The 20,954-nt window shown below is 33.7% G+C and overlaps 2 protein-coding genes across 3 annotated transcripts; both read left to right on the top strand.

The window, feature by feature from the left end:
* The first annotated feature begins 5 nt into the window (after window positions 1–5).
* LOC127857882 (uncharacterized) lies at window positions 6–15,409 on the top strand. Its single transcript, XM_052394601.1, has 6 exons — window positions 6–210; window positions 10,365–10,448; window positions 11,915–11,998; window positions 12,411–12,566; window positions 13,844–13,921; window positions 14,840–15,409. Exons 1-6 carry the CDS (start codon window positions 97–99, stop codon window positions 15,014–15,016), a joined length of 693 nt encoding a protein of 230 aa, XP_052250561.1. The 5' UTR covers window positions 6–96; the 3' UTR covers window positions 15,017–15,409.
* On the top strand, window positions 742–7,663 carry LOC127857879 (uncharacterized). 2 transcript variants are annotated; one of them, XM_052394593.1, is made up of 5 exons: window positions 747–3,282; window positions 4,126–4,308; window positions 4,728–4,838; window positions 5,393–5,479; window positions 6,562–7,663. In XM_052394593.1, the coding sequence occupies exons 1-5, from the start codon at window positions 2,431–2,433 to the stop codon at window positions 6,892–6,894; spliced, it is 1,566 nt and encodes a 521-aa protein (XP_052250553.1). In that variant the 5' UTR covers window positions 747–2,430; the 3' UTR covers window positions 6,895–7,663. The 2 variants fall into 2 exon arrangements, with proteins under 2 accessions (XP_052250554.1, XP_052250553.1); XM_052394594.1 differs by lacking the exon at window positions 4,126–4,308 and having other exon boundaries at window positions 742–3,282.
* Window positions 15,410–20,954: the final 5,545 nt, after the last annotated feature.

Below are 20,954 nucleotides of genomic sequence, written 5' to 3'. Positions count from 1 at the left end.
CCAATCAGTGTGTTCCAAAAGATTGAAAGGCGCATGAATTTAAAATTTTAGAAACTATATATTTTATTATCTTATCGAAATCTCAAAAAAAATGGTATGAATTTTAGCGCACCAGAAACAGCCGTCCGGAAATGGAATTTAGAACGTTATGCCCGTCTAACGTCCGTGATAATTGGTAAAGAAATTGCGCAAGGAAAGGATGGCTGGGAGGTTAGCTGCTTTGCTTTTACTTAGGCTGAAATGCACGAATAATCCATTTCATTATTATAAAGTGCGATACTTAGTTAAGGATCTCGAATATGCACTTTAACATATTTAGTACAAATTAACGAACATGTCTCAATTACAATAATTACGAAACAGAAATTGCCTATTTTACAAATGTGGTAACGCATTGCGCATTTTAATAACAAAATTTAACAACAAATCCGCTCTGAATTTTATACTTGCAAATATTTTTATATTTAGGCCACAACAAATTGATTAAATGTTCGTCGGATTTGCCGCACCTAAAAATCTTAAAACTAAATAAAAATATTTTTATTTTTATTTCGCGCCCGCAGCAACAATTTTGCTCCGCATGTATTTGTTTACAGATTTAGTTTAATTTAGCCTACGTATTTAACGACTTTTATAACGCTTTGCGATAATAATGAGATTGGTTTATGGTAAAATAATGGCGGCGCTCGTCTGCATAGTCGTGTCGAAGAAAGAAACCAATGGTAATTCAATTTTTTCTCCTGTGGCAATGTGTCACCGGATTACGGATGATTTTAGCGATTTATTCATCGCAGCCGCATCATCATCAGGCCTCGAAATGTCGCCCGAATGCGTGAATTCTGTAAATATCTGCAGTAAAGTTGGTAGTAGCGATAGAATAAAAATTTCGAACATCAACATGCAACTAAATGTCGCAGTAGTACTTGACAAAAAAATGGTCGAATATACAATTAATTCTGCACGACTTCCATCAACAAGTTCAAACTCCAATGCATTCACAGTTTTAATGAACAAGTCCAAGGTATACATTATGCCCAAAAAATATGAAGTAAACACAAGCTCAAAAGTAAAGAAACTTTCTGGTCCACAACAACTGTACTGCGATTTGATTGATTGGGCCCAAAGTACTGGGTGTGGATGGCCATCTAATATTGTCGAGGACAGTGGAAAACAAGCCCTTAAATCTCTCAGCAATGCCTTGTGGTACGTAGATCACTGCCATGCAAGACTGAAAGATGCCAGTTGTCATGTTCCATCTGAATTAAACAAATTTCAAAATTACAACAACTACAAATTACTTAGGCACAGACCACCTATTGTATAGGCAGCCAGACTTGGCGAATTGGTTGGTGATCTATACTCCGCCCTTAGTTTGCCATCATTGAGTGATAAACGAAACACAGTGTTAGCCAAAATCATGGGTGAATTAGCAGAATCTTTAAAACAATACAAAGACAGACTTGAAAATGATAACCAAAAACACCAAAACATGAGTCATAAAAGAGAAACGGCTAACTGCGGTGACTCGAACTCGGTTTGCATAAATCCTGTAACACCGTCCAATGTTAAAGAAGAATATAGTCATTTAAACGAGACAGTAGTGAAAACATCAGATTATACCTATGTGCACCTTGACAAGTTTTGTCCCGATAATCGTATTGAACGTCGCAAATTCATCAAAAACCTTCGTTTGTCCAAACCGATTATGTTGTATAGGGTTGCTTATGGAGGAAGCATAGGAACATTAAATTTCATTTGGAGTGTTCCAGTAGGTCAAACAGAAGACAAAACATCCCGCAACATGAAAGTTATCTCTCAAATTTCAGAAGATCTTCCGACGTTCTCAAGCAGGGCTATGAGACAAGAATTTATTGACAAGTTTATAAGTTATGTGAAATGCCCAAAGTCAGTAATTAGACACATGTATTTTAGCCTAACAGGGCATGAAGAAAGTGCCAATTCTGCCAGTGAAAAAGAAATTAATGAAAGGGTGTCGAAGATCATAGGCGCAGATGACTCTCAGCTATTGATTGATTTACGAGCAACTAATGGCTCTGATACATATTATGATGCCTTTTTTGAAGAAATGGGAAAGTTCTTTGAAGAACAGGTTTTACAGGTCAGTGAAAGACGAAAATGTGATGAAATGTATTTGCCATTGGCAATTTCAATAGAGACTTTAAAGAATGACATTTGTAAAAGAGTGCCTGATGGAACACCCATTCCTAGCAATGAAACGATCCGACTGCAGTTTTGTTCCAGTAATCCATTTCATAAAACTGCTCTAAGGTACACTGGTCAGTTCAATGTTTTATTCCATGTGCAGACACGCCAGGCAAGAGTTTCACATCCTCATTCACACTATGCTGCAAAATACTTTCAGTATATGAAAGAATTGTGTGTGATGTTTAGAGACAGTGCTATGTTCTTATGCATGGACGACAAGGCAATAGTTCCAGTGGGAGACCAGGAATCACTATATCGACTGGAGTAAGAGGGCATAACAAGGTTCTAACACCTTCAGAGGGACCTGTATTAGTTTCAACTGACCATGATTTTCATCGTTGCAGTCTTGTTCCTTCAGTTGTTCTTGTCACAGAAATTCCTAGGGACTCCAAAGACAGCTTCTTTTCAGGGGGCATGCATGTGACAACAAAAGAAAAGGTATTCAGCCCATCTAGCCCATTTAGACATGCTGCTGAAGTTATTGAACTCGTAAGATTAAATGATGCCTACTCTGCAGATGGATTAAATTTGAGAACCCCAATCATGTGCCTTTATACTGATGGAGGACCGGATCATAGAGTCACTTATGAAACGGTTAAGTTGTCGCTCACTCTTATCTTCATGCATTTAGATTTGGACATGCTAATTGCACTCCGAACAGCACCATCACATAGTTGGACCAACCCAGCTGAACGTTGCATGTCCATTTTAAATTTGGCCTTGCAGCATGTTGCGCTAGACAGAAATGAAATGGAAGAGAAGTATGAACAGATGGTTAAAAACTTGTCTTCTCTAACTGCAGTAAGAAACCAAGCCAGACTAAAAGATGGTCTGAAAGAGGCTTTCAAGAAAAGTATGGAACCAGTGGTTGATCTTGTGAACAAACGTTTCTCACAAATGAGCTTGAAAGGAAACCCTGTTAAAACTTTGAAAGGGGTATCAGATGAAGAGATCACATCCATCTTAGATATCACTGGTGTTGGCTTTGGAGCAGATAGTCCAGTAGCCACAGCTGACACAAAAAGCGCTGAATTGAAGAAAAGCAAGCATCTGCAGGTAAAACAAACTAAATTTATTTTTTAAAGAAAAATGCATAGATAATGTCCTGCTTGTCTGGAAATGATATAATAATTGTTGTTCTCAGTAAAATTATATTGATATAACTGTATATTGCCCTCTACTAAAATTGCTTATGGTCACTGGTTACATAATGCATATTTATATTAGTTTTTAATATGTCACTTCCAATTTAAGTATTTGTTTCGCATTAAATTAATATGCGCCAGTGCGTATACTATTATCTAACAGAAAAACAAATAAAGGTTTTTAACATTCAACCTTAAAATATGCAACTGGCACAGGCAAGCAATTTGTCTAGGTTATGGAAAGTTTAATTGTGTCGTTTTCTGAGAAAACTGGGCATAATGCATGTGCGTAAAGTGTCGTCCCAGATTAGCCTGTGCAGTTCGCACAGGCTAATCAGGGACGACATTTTCCCCCTATACTGGATTTTTGCTAAGAAGAGACATTATTTAAACGAAAAATTCCATAAAAGCGGAAATTGTCGTCCCTGATTAGCCTGTGTGGACTTCACAGGCTAATCTGGGATGACAATTTATGCACAAGCATTATGTCCAGTTTTCTCAGAACAATACACAATTATTCAATTTTAAAAGTTTAATGTTTACCGGGTAACATTATTCATTTTTTTATTAAATATTGGATATTGTGAAGGATATGCTGTCTTATTGACAATATTAATGAAAACGTGTGTTTATTATATTTTATAATGAAAAATCAACCTATGTATAAAGATACATCTTGTTTAAAAAATGACAAAAAAAACATGTTATTAATATGGAAGAGCGTCTATAAACATCAGTGTCCTTTCTTCTAAAGGATTTCTTTGAGAGGCATGCAGAATCCAGCCACTACTGCTTCCAGTTAAAGAAGTGTTCATCCCATGAATGTGGCTACTGCTCCATCAACCCAGTCCGAGATCAGGATGTTTTTGACCGCCTCAGGTTCCTCCCTGAACCAAAGCCGGACGAAAATGGTGAACACTACCTACCATTCAGTGAGGTATATTTATCGCATTTGTATTCCATTATATGACATATTTATTGAATGGATGAAGTTGTGTAAATTACAAATATATTATGGAAACTTACTTTGGCATTTGAAGGTTGTGTACCTGTGCAAATGGTCAATAGCTACAATTAAATTTGAATACCGGTAATCAATTTACTCATGTTTACTTCATTGATCTGACAACATATTATGTTCTGCCTTTTGTTTAATAAAAAGGCATAAATATACTTAACTTTATACCTTGTTGACATTTTAGTTAACTTTACTTGTCCAGCTGACATGTAGTTAATTTAATGATTTAAATGATAATGTGTGACTATTGTGTTTAGAAACTGGAATCAACATTTGAGATAAGATTTAAACATGCCAATTCAATTATATAAATTATAATAACATAATAATAATTCCAGTTGTTTGGGAAAGCCCTGACCCGTGACAAGTACAGACCCTCAACCAGACCATGTGGAACCTATGATGAGGAATTACAAAACCATGATAAAGAGAATCGAGAAATTTTGAGGGTAATGATAATTATAATATTTTAGAAGCTCGCAAATCACTTAACACGTTATTTCATGTTTATATTATTATATTTAGGTCAAACTGTCAAACCTTATTGTAAGGTCGCCGTGGCAAAGTGGATATGGTGTCCGCCTAGCGACCGAGAGGTCACGGGTTCAATCGCCATAGTAGGAGCGTGCTTTAGATCTCCCCATAGACACCAAGTACTGGTTCTAGTCCCAGGAAAACAACTCTAGAGCGTTTCAAAAAAGCCTAAGGCTTTCAATGCAATCGAGCTAAAATAAATAGGTTTAAACAAAACCTCATTGAATTACAACTGTGATATTAAAATAAAAATCAGAGAAATATTCCAAGTGCATTTTTGTTGCAGTATACATCCGTTCCTTCTTCCACCTGGCAATTGGCAACACCAAGAGAAAAAGTGATCATGTCAAAATGATATCATGTTGTCAACATTTTTGCAGGCTGGAAAGTGAAGCGGGCATTTTGCCGTAAAAAGCATTTTTTAAATATTTTTGCTTTCATTACACTATATCTTTCCATGTTGTTTTAGAATGAGAAGCTTCGAGATGCTGTCCTTTGCGGAGAATGTAGCAGGCCAAGATGTGTCTTCAGTCCAAACAAGCTTGACCGACAACAGGTAAACGTTTTGTAAAAATACAATCTACAGCGTGTTTCAACATTATAGGATCATAACATGTTGGTTACATAATTTTTAAGAGTCTAAATTAACATTTAAACATCACAGTTATACACAGTTTGGCAGGATTATAAAAAGGCACGTATTGATCCAATAAATTGATATGAATGATACATATTTTTACAGATCAGAAAAAAACTCTTTGGCTTGTTGGTTTGCAACTTAGAGCCCGAATATTTTTTGTTAATGTCTGTTCAAACACGGTATGTGTTAATTTATCACCAGATTGACATTGCAAAACATTGTTTTTTATTTCATACCATCAAAGGCCTATTCAAGATATAAATAGTTGTAAAACAAAAAATGCATTGGTAAATGATAATCTTAATATGAAGGAAATGCATTCGTTTTTGCTTTGATTTGAATAGGTTTCAAGTCTAATACTGCTGCAAACACAAAGGTTGGGAGGCAATTTATTGGAGTCACTCTGTCGGTCAATCCTTCTGGCAATTTGTTTGCATGCAAATCCGCATAAAGTGTAGATTAACATGACACAATTTTCACACATATTGATTCACTTATTCCTTAGTTACATGTATGTGCTCTTGAACTTAGCCAAGACATAGCTGCCGTCAATTCCATGTCTATGAAGAGGCTTTGGAGAAGTATTACAGTAATAGAAATTTAGTAATATGGGAAATTTTACTAGCCTGAGTCAGAATTTTCGAGCGCAGCCATTTGTGTACATTTTGTTCAAAATAACAGACACAATTTATTTTTATTTAATCCTTCGAATACATGGCAATTTTCTTCGTACTTTCATCTTTCTGAAATTAAGCTTCTAATGGCAGTTGATTAAAGTTGCTTAAAGTTGCTCTAATTCTTTTTGGAAAAAATAGCGAAAATTAAATTAGAAATTGTTTAATATCTGTTTTATGAGTTTTACAAGCACTTCAGGCTGGTAAAATTGGGAATTTCTATAAGCCTGAAAAAAAGACCATAGATTTTTTCTGTTTGGATAGGGCGAATAATGATGACTGTCAATTTTGTGAAAAGCTCCATAACATTTCACTTCCTTGCAGGAGGAATTCTTGCGGAACATTAAGGCATGCCATTCGTATATCTGTGGAGATCAGTTGGAAGATGCACCTGACCTCTATGTTCGGAGATGCGTGACCTGCAGCTCTGAGGTGGAAACAGCTTATTTCTCAGCCAAGTGTCGGCATTACCTACCACCAGTGTGCATCCACTGTGGATCTCCTGATTGTCTGTTAGATGACAACGATGCATATGTTGCAGATTTGTATATAAAATATTCCATAGTCAGGCCAATTTGTGTGTCTTGTCGACATTCTGGAAAAGAGGCAAAAACATGGGGCGCCAAGAAGTTTGTAAAAAAACAAAAAGTCAAATGAACTCATTCAAGCCTTCAAAAGTTCTTACTTTGATTTGGTTTGTAAATGAGACCAAAGCAAAAGTATGTGTATATAATGACCATCATCATCATGTTTATAAATGTTAACATGTTGTGATTGAAAATGAAAAATCATGGATTGGAATAAAGAGCAAATGCTTTAACTTTTAAAAATATTAGTGTTTCGTATTTTCCAGTTTAATTTCTATTTCTACAGATTTTAATTGTTTTGTGTTAAGATTAAAGTTGATACTAGTCATTTGTGATTGCACTTTTCTTGGAAAAGTATGTTTTATTGTAAATTGATGTGTTTTTTAAATAATCACGCTAAATATAGTTCTACTACTATTGTTATAAATATATATTATAGTACTAGTCATTTACTAGAACTGATACTAGTCGTTTTATGCCCCCGGTAGGGTGGCATATAGCAGTTGAACTGTCCGTCTGTCTGTCTGTCCGAAAACTTTAACATTGGCCATACTTTTTGCAATATTGACTTGATATTTGGCATGCACGTGTATCTCATGGAGCTACACATTTGGAGTGGTGAAAGGTCAAGTTCATGTAAAAAAATAAATATATATTTTCAAAGCGGCGCAGTAGGGGGCATTGTGTTTCTGACAAACACATCTTATGTTTGGCACTCAAATTAGACAAATATATGTCACTGTGCTATGTTAAAATAAAGGGCTCCTACTATTCACATCTATAAATAGTTTTGATTAAAAGGCATGTGTTTTATATTAAAATAAAAAAAACTTTAACTATCCGTTTCTTATTGTTCTTTCATTAGGAAGTTATGTTGTTGTTTTTTTACAAAACTTAAAACTTCTCATTTCTAATTTTAACGTTGCTAAACTAACCAAAGTTATGCATTTGAGTATAATGTATACTATAACCTATGATATTTAGAACTAATACAGATTCAATATATTTCTTATGCTTGATGTTTAGCATATTATTTATTGTCATGCTATTTAACTTTCATTGACAGAAGACTGAGCTTCTTATATAACTTTGCTAGTGAAAAGTACAGTGTACCATGTTAACATTAAGTAGTCACTACCTGTTGTGAATAAGCAGAATAACTATTGGAGAATATTTTGTTTATCATTCTTTAACAAACATTGGACTAGAGTTAAACATAGTTAGTACTAATAAATGACCTTGTGTTTGTATTTTGAAGATATCATGCATTTATTTGGCAACAAATATCAATTTACAGAGACAATATATCTATTTTTTTATTTTTCGCTCTTCGCTCGCCTGTGATTTTTTTAAAAATAGAATAAAAATTAATTTATTTTTATTTCGCTCGCTCGCTCCATTTTTTTTTGGCTAAAATCCGTAGAACAAATCATCAATTTGTTGTGGCCTTATTTAAAAAATGTTAACTTCAGAACTAGAGCATGTTTCATTAATCTGTTAATGTGATTAAAAGTCATCAAATTATTTGATGTGAATGGCATTACAGTTTCTTATCATCGTTTTGATGATCCATTTCATCGTGACAAAATGCTGGCAAATATTTTCAAACATGACATATGAGCGCTGTTTGTACTATTTGTAGTAATCTCATCGACGTTCGGTTCGTGGCGGTGTCCATCAGTTGGCGCATGCTCTCCAAGAGGCGTCAATGATGTTGTTTTTGTTGACAGAATTGCCCATAAAAATATTTGATATATTTATAGTTCGCAATCAGAATAACTGGATCACATTAATTTTCAAGCGCTTGCTACGCGTTAACTTTGTTTCGTGCAGTCGGTTGAGAATTAGATATATATAGGATCTGGCACGAGTTGTCATATCATACCATATTTTATTAAACGAGTTCAGGAATTTCCTGGACGACTTCAATAAAATATGGTATGAAATGACAACGAGTGGCAGATCTTTTTTATCACATGCTTTTATATGAGCAAATTAAATAAATATTTACGCAAACATAATGATAAATCACGAATGTTGTTTACATTTCGTGACTTCATTTGACGTTGCAACGTCATTTCAGCAAAATATCAAAAGGCGATTTGCAAATCGAACGAAAACTAAGCCAATGAAAACGCTTCAAAAGTATATTACAAATGTGTAAGATTAAAATATTCGTAATGGTTATAGTACATGGGAAACAGGGTATGGCATGTGATAAAACTGCATCGTATGGTGTATTAAACACCATGAGAGATCAGATATTTGACAGTCACAATAACGGGACGTCCTTTGTTCGATTAACGTTCAACAAACAAAGCATACAACATGGTTACCTAAACATGATGTTCAGTAATGGCGTCCGGAGTTCGTGATTAGAACCATATCATCTCCGTGATATTTACCATAATATTGATTTGTATCAAAAAGTGTTTGGCTGAAAATCGCACCAATGGCAACATACATGAACCGGTATACATCATGTATGAATGAATACATGTATAATGTCATGCCGTGTGGTACTGGAGCAGTGCCTTATTCTGCCGGCGACTTCAATCCGTCAATCATAACCAATATGCGCTTAAAAATATTGATTATATATGTGTTGGTCTTAAACAATCTTTTTTAATATCATTGACAGATTTTCGCTTTGATCCGACAGCTATTTCAAATTTCAATTTAGTTAATAATTCTACTCTAATGTAACTAAGGTCAAGTATTGCATTTGTGATAAAATGTAATAAGCATGCATACGCTGTTTTCCGCTTTTAGATTTGCATCTTTTTATTTAAAAAAAAACGCATGATAAGGAGGCATGTGCACTTTAAATCACAATTATAGTTAAATTTCACGGCGTTATCACATGTTAATTACGTCGTTCCTTCAAGCACGAGTAATGACATCCGTTATAGAGCTCTCAAAATAATGATCTTAGAAATAACATAAAAAATAGTTTTGTACATTAGAATACTGCATTAAATATAATAACGGCGTATTAGTGTAATTGTATTTTGTACACTAGTAAAATTTAAGAAGAAAATAGAGAGAAAAGCATATCGCAGTTACCGACATACAGCGTGGCACGCTGTGGCACATTAAAGCACTAGAACATGCATTACAAATTAACAAGATTTTTTGTGTTTTCTAAAACGGACAATTTTTCTTTAAAAACGGATTACATAAACAAGTATTACTTTTATGAAGTTTGAACGTTTTTAAGAAGGTTGACGGATTAAGGGACTAGGCATTTTTTACAGCGTTCAGGACTATTATTCAGCTTTTAGGGTTTGCGACGCAAATAATTGCACCAAAATTGCGCCCAATGCCAATGAAATCTAAATATTACCGGATTACCTTCCACATGTGGCGGATAATGAGGCACGACAACTGCATCCCCTATGCATTTCAAGTGTTGTGGATTTCCGCTGTTAGTTCCTTACTCATATTACCTGATATATAACGACTGCAAACATTCAACGTTTGTGTTATGTTCGAAGATGGAAACAATTGTTCATACATGTTTTTTTTAACTGCAAACAGTGCTATGACAACAAGTTGGAGCCTCTTCAAATGATGGTGACGTCATCGTGTCAACTTCTGATACATCACGGTAGACGACAATTGGTAAATAAAGTTAATAAACACATTTAAGTATGCGGCTAATGCCACGAGGATGCGTGTGTAATATTAAATAGCATTATCAAAAGGGTTGTACCATAATAACACATATATTAATAAACTCGATGAATAGTTCTTTGCTCTTTATTATACTGTTAACATAATGTTTCAATGTCCATTTAATTATTTATATTAATTGTTAATGCAATATTTCTAAGTCCATGTAATTCTCCAAGTAACTAATAACGTTTCCGAGACATGACAAAATCCGTATAAACCCACCCAGACAGGACCCCACCCCACCTGGGGTCCTGAAAATAAACCTCTAGTGTCCCTCCTATGGGTTAAATCCTTATTGTTTTAGTGTCCAAAGAAGCATTGCTTATATACATGTATCGTTACATAAACATGTCAACTTGATGGATCAGACTACCTCCGTCGTTGAAATTGCATATACTGGCGTATTTACCATCTGGCAAGTGCACATACACGACAACAAACATCCATTTATCATGTAATCTGGTGACGATCTATACTTTAAACGGACTGAGGCCAGTTACTAGTGTAAGCGTTCATCTACTGTCAACAAACTAATTAGTCTCCGGCCACACTGACGTAAACACAGGGCATGCATTATTGCGAACAAGATCTAAACATTAATTATGCGACAGTGTGAACATAATCATGCATCAGTATATTTGAAGTGAGATTTTGATTCCTGGATAGTAAATAATAAAGATGGCATATTTGTTTTTACATGTATTAAACAAGCGGTACACTTTAATTCAGGTGATTGTTATATTTCGGAATATATTAATTTTGATCATGACAATTCCATTACCAAATTATTCCTTTTCACGTTCACATTGTTGTTTAGACATAATACACTAATTAAAAAGTTATGTAATGGAAGGTTGGGCAGCATGTAACTGTTTTATTGGTGCGTTTTCCTTCAATAAATAATGTCTTAATACAACAAAATAATGTGGCAATAACAAGTTTAAATTGAAACACTTTACCTGATTGAAAATGTACCACTAGTTTGAAAATTGTCAACAAAATCTATCATCATTATTGTATATTTAGACATCAATGCATCTAATGCATCCTTTACTTCCACCCTTTTGATTGTATGGTACATGGGGCATATGGGCGGTGTTTCTAATACTAGAAACGCAATAGTAGTTTATTTAACTGAGTATTTTTAAATCATTGAACAAAGTTAAACACATTTTTCTCGTTAAATTCATACCTTGTATTAAAAACTCAATAAATTTAAGTACAAACCGATATATATGCTAACAATATACAGTATAGAGATCAGTATCACCTAGCCGATGTTGTTGGAACCTTCAAATGCATTGTATTCTAACATTACTTATTGGTAACGGAATGCACTATGTAGCGTGCGTTTCGATGGATCTATCTGTCGAGTAGTCAGTAATCGCAATGCAAGTATGTTTACTCTTCAGGAAAGCATGTTCCTTCAGCAATGTACCAATGAGGTGAAGGGGGTCAGCAAAGGGGACAGTCTCCTGATAGTCTGCAATATGAAGGTACACTTCATACGACGTTATTTGAGGAACAAATTGCGTGCTGCCTTGAGTTCTCTAAATGTCTAGTCATATATTGTTGTTGATGGTCATTGAGTTAATTAAAATAATCGAAGTCTTTAGTTGTTTATTGAAGGCCGTGGTTGGTTGTTTCATGAACGCCGTTGATTTGTTTTCACATATTACATTAAATGGTTTAGTTTACATGTTATAGCATTTTCCCCTCCTTACTTGTCGTTTGAACATGGGGAAAAATAACCATACTTGGCATGGGGACTTCATAGACCCTTTAACGGCGCCTGGTATATAAAGAAAAAAGTCAAAGAATCTGTTTGACATAGACATTCTTTAATAACCTTTCTTTAAAAGGAACTGCATCTCAGACACGAGTTTTCCGAGAACCGTCACATTTCAGAATCATCATCGCCGTTTCCGGGTAAAGTTTTCCGCTGACACCGACAAAGGCGGCAAGTCCGGCTTAGAGAACTGTCATCAATGCGTCGTTGCGCTCAGCCGCCATATGCAGATTAAGGTTCCCGCGTGCGCCGACGGGGTGAATGGTTCCCGGAAGGTATAATCTTATAAGATTGGTTCTCCATAGATGTTTTTCATATATCATCTTACGAATTTTTACAAACTGTATCCATAATGGCCTATATATTTCTTTAAATACATGGTTGTTACTTTTCATAAACAGGGACTATGCTAGCGCCTGTTAAATATTATTAAAATGGGTTTCCACATGGTGCCCATAATCTGTGCTTCAAGTTAAAAGATAAAATGCATTGCATTTACCCATTTTCGAAAATATTTATGAAACTACTCAAGATGCTGTGAATTCCGCCTAATGCTTATTAAGTAGCTGATGAGCTTAAACAGGTAAAGAGTTTTGTTTCGTTCTTGGAAGCTTCACGTGTCAATAAGTGGCTTATTGCTTCTACGAATCATGCGTGTGTGATTGATTAAGTGGATGTACTTGTTTCTGTGATTGGTTCTTAAGACTTAGAGGTATTCGTTTTTTCATTGGTTTTCAAAAACATGTTTTAAGATTGGATGAAGAAATTTGTGTCTGTCAGACCGTGGTTGGTTTTGAAAAAAAGATCTGGTTTATTGTTAATGCAAAAGCATGTTTCTGTGCTTGACTCGAATGACATTTAGGCAACAACGATTGGCTCTCGATGTGAGTAGTGTTAGCGTCACCAATTTATCAGCTTATACCATAGTGTATTGATTCAGATAAGGTTTTGCAACGCCTGTCCTTTTTGTAAAAGGATATTTTATTCCTGTCGATACCCTTTAAAAGGTATCGGAGAGTTTTAAATTGCGCCAGAAAGAAGTGTGCTTTAAATTTGTATGATAAGAAGCATGAAGTGAATGTTAACCCATTTATGCATAGCGGACTCTCCCATCCTTCTAAATTGGATCAATTTATTTCCAAAATTAGGGATGTCTAGTATATTTATTTCTATATTTAGAATATTTCGTACAGAAATTCCTTTAAGCAAACAGCGCAGGATCAGTTGAGAGGCCTCATCATGCGGCGTCTCATCTGGGTCTACGCTGTTTGCCAAGGCCTTTTTTCTAGACGCTAGGCATAAATGGATTAATGTAGTTAAATACCATGCCATCAATGAAATGCTATATATGATGGATTTTTTCCTAAAACGTAATGATATTTTTTTGCAATATGAAACAAATGCCATCTTTACAATTTGAGAATGCGTGCTTAGTACCTTCTTCTTACAAATTTAAAAGATGTAAATGGGTCTTTACAATAGTAACTCAATAATCTCGAGCCATTTGATAGTGACTTTTTATAAACAAACGTTTACACATGCGTTACTGTAGGTTCAAGACACACTACTCGGAACGCCATCTAAGGACGTCATTTTGGATGGTGACGTCACAATCGGGCAGATAGCGGAGGTATTGAATAATAATAGATTTAGTAAATATGCATAATGTTTTGATGACAAAGCAAAAAGTCACAGTGCTTTTTTGACGTAACATAATTTAACTTGTGTTTGTTGTTGTCATAGTTTTCTAGTTTGCCTGCTACCAAGAATGAGAATTCTATGAAAAAGTTCCTTAATTTAGAGTACACATGAAGGACCAATTCCTATCACCATTACAAAAACCTAATACAGCATAATATCTGAAATAGAAAGAACCCACAATTAAATAGTAACATACTTATTTCGGCAATAGGAAATGGTAATGCCGGCATGTTTAAAGAGGGATTGTTGCCTTGGTTTCTTAGAATATATATATGTGTTTAAGTTCACATTTGTTACCGACTTTCAAAATACATAAGGCACCTAACATTTAGTTCATTGTATAAATATTATATTACCAAAACATTATATTTTGGTCAGTTACTTGAACATAACTATATGCATGCACCTCACAATATGATGAAATGAATAACACTTATAAACACATGCCCGTGAAATATGTAAATATATACACACTTTATAACAGAAGTATGTTATCAAACACATAGTCAATAATTCAGTAAGTCTTTATGAATATCATATAGTAAATGTACAGTTAATTTCAACATAGTTTACACACAAGGTTAACTCTCCGAGGGCGGACTTCTAAGTTATAGACGAAAACGTTAGACAGAAGATCGAGATTTGTTCAATATTACAACAAATGAGTAGTAATTTGACGATCTTTATCATACTTTTTTTTGTATGTTAAAAGCATGGTTTGCTATTATTTATATGGTATAGGCAGCTGATTTCCACAGTTAATATTTTACCCCGAGGTGAGTGGGATTAACCGGGGACGATGAATCGCATGCATAAGCTTTGGGCAGCTGTTGTTCTGCTTTCACAGGCGATGTCAAGTCCAAGTGGGCCTCAGCTTCCGGCGCCATACTCGGCGCTGCATAGCAACGGTATCCTAGGAGATTTGAACACCATGGTGAAGATGTGCTTAACCGACCCGGCATTTCCAGCCTTTGTTGGTCAGGTGGAGAAGGAGCTGGAGAAACTTAAAAAGGAGTGTATATAGGACAGCATTCATTTCTGTACACATATGTGGTAAAGTAGCTTACATAAAAGTATAATTAGAAAACTTATAAGCCTTATTTAGACTTACACTCGGGACCTTCTTTTCCATTTGTCCTCCACTTCTTTAAAGTACGACCTACTCGTGTTTTTAAAACAGCCTTTAAATCCCTTCGTAATAGTGTGTCCTCTTGTAAAAAAAGATGTAAACATTTAAAAGTCTTTGATTAAGATTGTCTTAAAGAACAACAGTCCGAAGAAATGTGGTGTTTCGTTTTCAGTATGCTATATCCTTTATGACTCGTGAGTATTTTTGAAAGATGTTACATTCCAAATATTTTATGAATATATTACCATTTATCATTATAAAAGTAATTATTGATCTTGGTCTTAATAATTGTTGTTGTGTTTTTTTTCAAATGTGTATCGTCTGTAAACATCAAACATCGATTGTGTTGTTTGTGTCAAACAGTCATCTTGAAAGTAAGGTCCTTCCTGAGAAGTGCATTCTGATTGGCTGTTCCAATTGCAATATTTACATGCTATAAATGCTCTAAAACGTGACATTGCTGCGGAGGTAGTTGCATTAATCCAACTCCCATCCTTTGACTTCAGTTGCAACTGGAACGAGATTTTTAATGGAAACGCTGCCTACCGGAATTTTCTGGCGTCGATAAACACACACAGATCATACATTTATCAATGCTAAAATAAAAACAACTTACTTGATAAGATGTGCTCGCCGAATAACGATATTAATCCAAGATTCAAGCACATCAACGGTTCACAAAAATGTGTAAGTTTTTGCAATGGAAAACGCCGAATATGCCGAATTTGAAAATATGCATCTTATGTATACATCGAATATCTCCATAATCCTCGGCAATATAGATCTCGTGTCTAATTAGCCAATCATGTTACCATGAATATCACCGTAAGATAGATTGAATCGTCAATGCTATACTTCGGTTTTTAGTTTGATTACGGGTTTAATAAACTTTTTTGTTTTGAGCATTTATCCACAAAAACACGCGAATTGATGTCGATTGTAACATCTATAACATGTTACAATATAACAGGTTGATTGAATTCAATTTTAAAGACAAACTTAAGACTTAATTTGTTTAAATGGAATTTGGTTTTATAAACAAGAACTTTGAGCTGTAAGTATGTAATCATAAACGCTATGAGTATTGAAGAATAACTAGCAGGGGAGGTTAGTTTCTTGTGAAAAAAGTGTCAACACAAAATGTAGCATTTAACATACTCATAAATTAACGATCTTGTTTTACTAAGAAACAATATATGGACAATACATAAAGAAAGAAATGATGCTTGTATTTAGTTAGAACGTATCAAGTTATGATATATTGCAATATTAACCTGTTTTTGTTGAATGTTCAGGAAAACGATGGCGACTATGTCAAAACTGTTTACAAACTGAATCATGTGCGAACGTTGTATCAAGTGATTTCAAGCGATATCTATAACCATGACTCAAAAAGGACCCACATCTCAACAAAAGCAAGTCATACATTGGTTTTAAATCACCAAGGAGCACGAAGTGCTAGATGGGGGGCCGTTCCACTTTCATACATGTCACCCATATCTAGGTTGGTTTTCATTAAATATATTTCACTTCTAATCATAGCCAAATTTTAAAAATGTGTCTATAGCCATAGCAATCTCATTTTGGATTGTACTTAAGTAAGATTTCACCTGAACAAATAGAGTAAATGTATTTTTTTGTTTTGCCAAAATGCACATGCCTAGCATCGCATATAATTTATTGTCCGTTTAATTTTAAGCACATTAAGATTGTTGTGTTATGATCCACATTTCAGCAGAAATTTGCGAAATTGTTTTACAAACAATAGTTATTATCTTTAAATATGAATATAAATACTAGCAATGGACATTTTTAAGGATAGAACAATCAGACGTTCACCAATCTTGCACGGTTTAGTGTTGAATATGATATTAAAGGTAAGGTTGACATTGAGCAACATTAGCGAAGATTGAGCTTCCTACAATCTTCTCCAATCGCGCACCCTTTGATTATAACAATAGTGACTAAATGGAAGTAAACTTTTAACAATACAGGATTAAAATCACCAGATAGAATTGCAAACATGGACATGCTAGAGACTCATCGTGGTATGGTTTCCTTAATGCCGGTAAATAAAAGATATGATACAGGCACGTTTTGTTTATTTTAACTTAGTAATTTAGTAATTACTAAACACGTGCGGCAAGAAAACTATACATATTTTGTATTTATTCACACCTTACAAATAAATTGTCTTTGACCAGAGATATACTTAAAAATTATAACTTTGAGCACCAGGAATTAATTATATTTACATCACATAGGTATGGAGATTTGTGTTTACATTTCCAGTTGCCTCGCTTTCTAACTCGTGACTTCAAAAAATCGCCTCGTTGTAAATACTAATTTTATTGACTTTTGAAATCACCCAAAATCTACTAAGGTGTGTAGCGAATGTCAAATGTATGAAACCAACCATTTACACTTTGTTTAAAAAGGATGTATTTTAAAGATAGCTATGCCTTGTTTACAATGGTTGCAAGTTGGAAAGTCATGCAAAACAACCCGTTCAATGTTAAAAAGCCAGGTAAGGTTAAATCATATAGTCTTTAGCAAATCAATAAGCTTGAAATCATATGGCAGAAGCGTCAAGCTTATTGGGATTGCGTGGGGCGCACAAATTATCAACGCCTTATATCAATAAGTCATTACGGCATTTAACAACTCAGCTAGTACAACATTAACACCATGTCTCGGTGCCCAATTAACATTCCTAAAGTAAAAACTAGCGCAATATCAAAAGACACGTTAATTTACTTACATTATCTCAAAGGTCAAGTGACTTGAATTCTCAAACGTATGTACTTTGGTCGAATCCATTAACGGTTAACCTTTGATTTTGTGTAATGATTGTTATATTCAATATATAATAATGTGTGTTTTTAAAGTCACAAGTTAGGTCAATTCACTTGGATAGTTATCTGGTGTTTTTATGCGATAAGATGGCATGCTAAACCAAACACTTAGCGCAGAATGAATTCTCAAACAACACAATAGTTAATATACAAAGTATCGCAATCAAAATTTAAAAGATTGATAGTTTCAAAGTTTATTGGTAATCCGGCATTCTGCCTTTGCCCAAGAACATATATACAAAAAAAATATGGCCAGGGCAGGGTATTGTACAATAATACAAATTTAAAGATGAGCAAATATGACAATCATAACAACTAATATGTGTGACTATCAAAAACATATGTTTGTTAGCATGCAATTATACAACAGCTAGACCATTTAAATTCTCGCCTCTAAGTTTGAACGCTTCGACCTAAAACTTTGCAATGTTTTTGAGTTTAGAAACATAAGTACAAGACATCATTGATATGTATTTATTTATGGTAAGTTAATAACGGAAAATATAAATCCGATTTATTTTTTATTGCTCATTAGTTAAATTTGCGCCAGTGAAACCTAATACAACTTTGCGAGGCAGCCTGAAAATGTAAATAAAAGCTAAATCTCTTCTTGATTGCACAATTTCAGAGCTTTTAATCATATGATAAAAATCCGGATAATCGTAGTATAAGTAAAATAGTCTGATTGGTACTTAATCTTTAGACACATTTAGCACCTCTACTAATGATATTTATTCAATTAAAATATTTAGTTTACATTTAGTGTATTGTTTTATTATGAGAACAGGAATTTTAATAATACAGAGACAGTATTTTATTTCACGACCACACATACGCAATAGTTTGTTAGAAAACAAATCAAAACATACGTTTATTTTACAGGTTCAAGGTTTAAAAATATAACAAATAATACTTGCAAGACAATATTTTTTTCTAAAATGTTTTTTCTTGTGGTTACGTGACCTACAAAATGTACACAACAACAAAGACATCAAATTAACATTCCCACCAAAATCGCATATGAATGATCCCTAATAAATTAATCACAAAAACATTTTTTTTAATTCTTGCTTACGTTTAAGTTAATTACGTCATAGTTGTTGATATTAATATGCGATATATAATATTTGAATTAACAATAAACACTCAGCACAAAGCAATGTTTAAGTAGTAGATCTAATTTGCTATGTCAAAGAAAACAAAAACATGATAACAAAATATACACACTTTTTCTTATCAAAAAACACAAATGGCAATAACAGTTATACCTTCTCAATTAAAATTATATGATTACGTCTAATCTAATAAACAGAAAACCAGTAATGATATAGTTTAATGCAATTTTACAACACATATGAGCAGTATGGGCCAAAATCCTTACAATTTACCTAACGATATACTCAGGACAATATCTGAATTATTTTATGTTCGAACAAGTAAAACTTTCCGACAAAACCTCAGGAGTACATATTTTTAATACAGTTGATCATTACAAATAAAACAATACTTTGTTAGAAAAGAAAACAACACATACGTTCATGTTACACGCTGCACGATAAAAGAACACAATACATTATGAGTACAAGATAACCTTTTTATCTCAAACGGTTCATTATTTGATCAAGTTACGAACGAATTGTACAAAACAAAACGGACGGCAACCTAACATTCGCACAAAATCGAATATAACATAAAACATGTTGTTTATTTGCAGATTTTTGCTAACGTTTTAAAAACGTATTCTTAGTCATACAAAGTTGATTGAAATATATTTTTTGTTCAAATCGCTACAGATTCTAAATGTATAAATACTAAGTTTATACTAGTTTATATATTGGCAATCTGGCATTCATTTTGTTGAATGAATGAAGAGTACTACAAACGTTAATGTTTGTACATTCTTATCATACAGGTATAATCCACATGTGTTCAACTGTAGTAGTATGCAAGATTATACGGTGGTTGAATGTGATATATTTTTAATTTTACACGTCGAGGTATTCTCCCACGATGATTGATACGCATTTAAGACATTAAAATTACTTATAACGTTATTTGTTCATTTTGGTTTGTATTTGTATTAATAACTTTTTTTAATTTATTATCATACACGAATGATAGAAAGACCCTTCTATATCATGAAATTTTAAAGAACATATAGCTAATTGAAATTAAAAAGATCATTAGTATTTGTATGGATCAACTGTTGGTTAGATATATTTGAAAATGGTTATACACAATGAAAGCTAACATCAACAACAACACACACATTTATTACAAGTGAAAGCAATGTCCAAAAACAATATAAATTAACGTTATTCAGATTATCATATTTATTGATAATCTAATTAAATTAATAAAACCATGTAAAATTTGGAATTGTTTTTAATAATTATAATCACAAGGAAACATGTTAAATTAAACAATGTGCCTGCTCTGGGTTAGAAACACAAGCTAGAGCGCTACACCTTTGAACTATTGAAATTGGAAATTACATGTGAATATTGTGTCATTGTTTTTCTTTCCAAACAGTGAAAAAGTCCCTTGAACACTAATACGTCGGATACTGATATACATGTATATAGTAATCTTATTAAAAAGGTACAGTCTACTTTATTCAATAACTCGATGAAGGCCTGATATGTTTGGAAAGGTGCAAGACAGATCTTAAATATAACTATATAATATAACATATTCGACTTAACATTCAACATTCAACACAAAGCAATGTATATTTCTACAATGATATTTGCTTAATCAATGAAAACAAAGTTACATTATAAACTTATACAATATTATATTGAAATAAACGCATATAAATGGTGTCGTGCTTATCGTTTCTAGTATCATTTTTTTCGAATATCATTTTTTATTTCTTTAACTTATAAAAAACATATCTTTATGGATTTTGCTGTTTGGTCTAGTCCCAAGCATTGTTGAGTCTACAAGTCACACACCAAGCTGTCAGGTGTCATAAC

The sequence above is a fragment of the Dreissena polymorpha genome, chromosome 14, assembly GCF_020536995.1.
Source record: "Dreissena polymorpha isolate Duluth1 chromosome 14, UMN_Dpol_1.0, whole genome shotgun sequence".
NCBI lineage: Eukaryota > Metazoa > Mollusca > Bivalvia > Myida > Dreissenidae > Dreissena > Dreissena polymorpha.
Note: the sequence above shows the minus strand (reverse complement) of the source record. Positions and strands in the feature narration are given on the sequence as shown.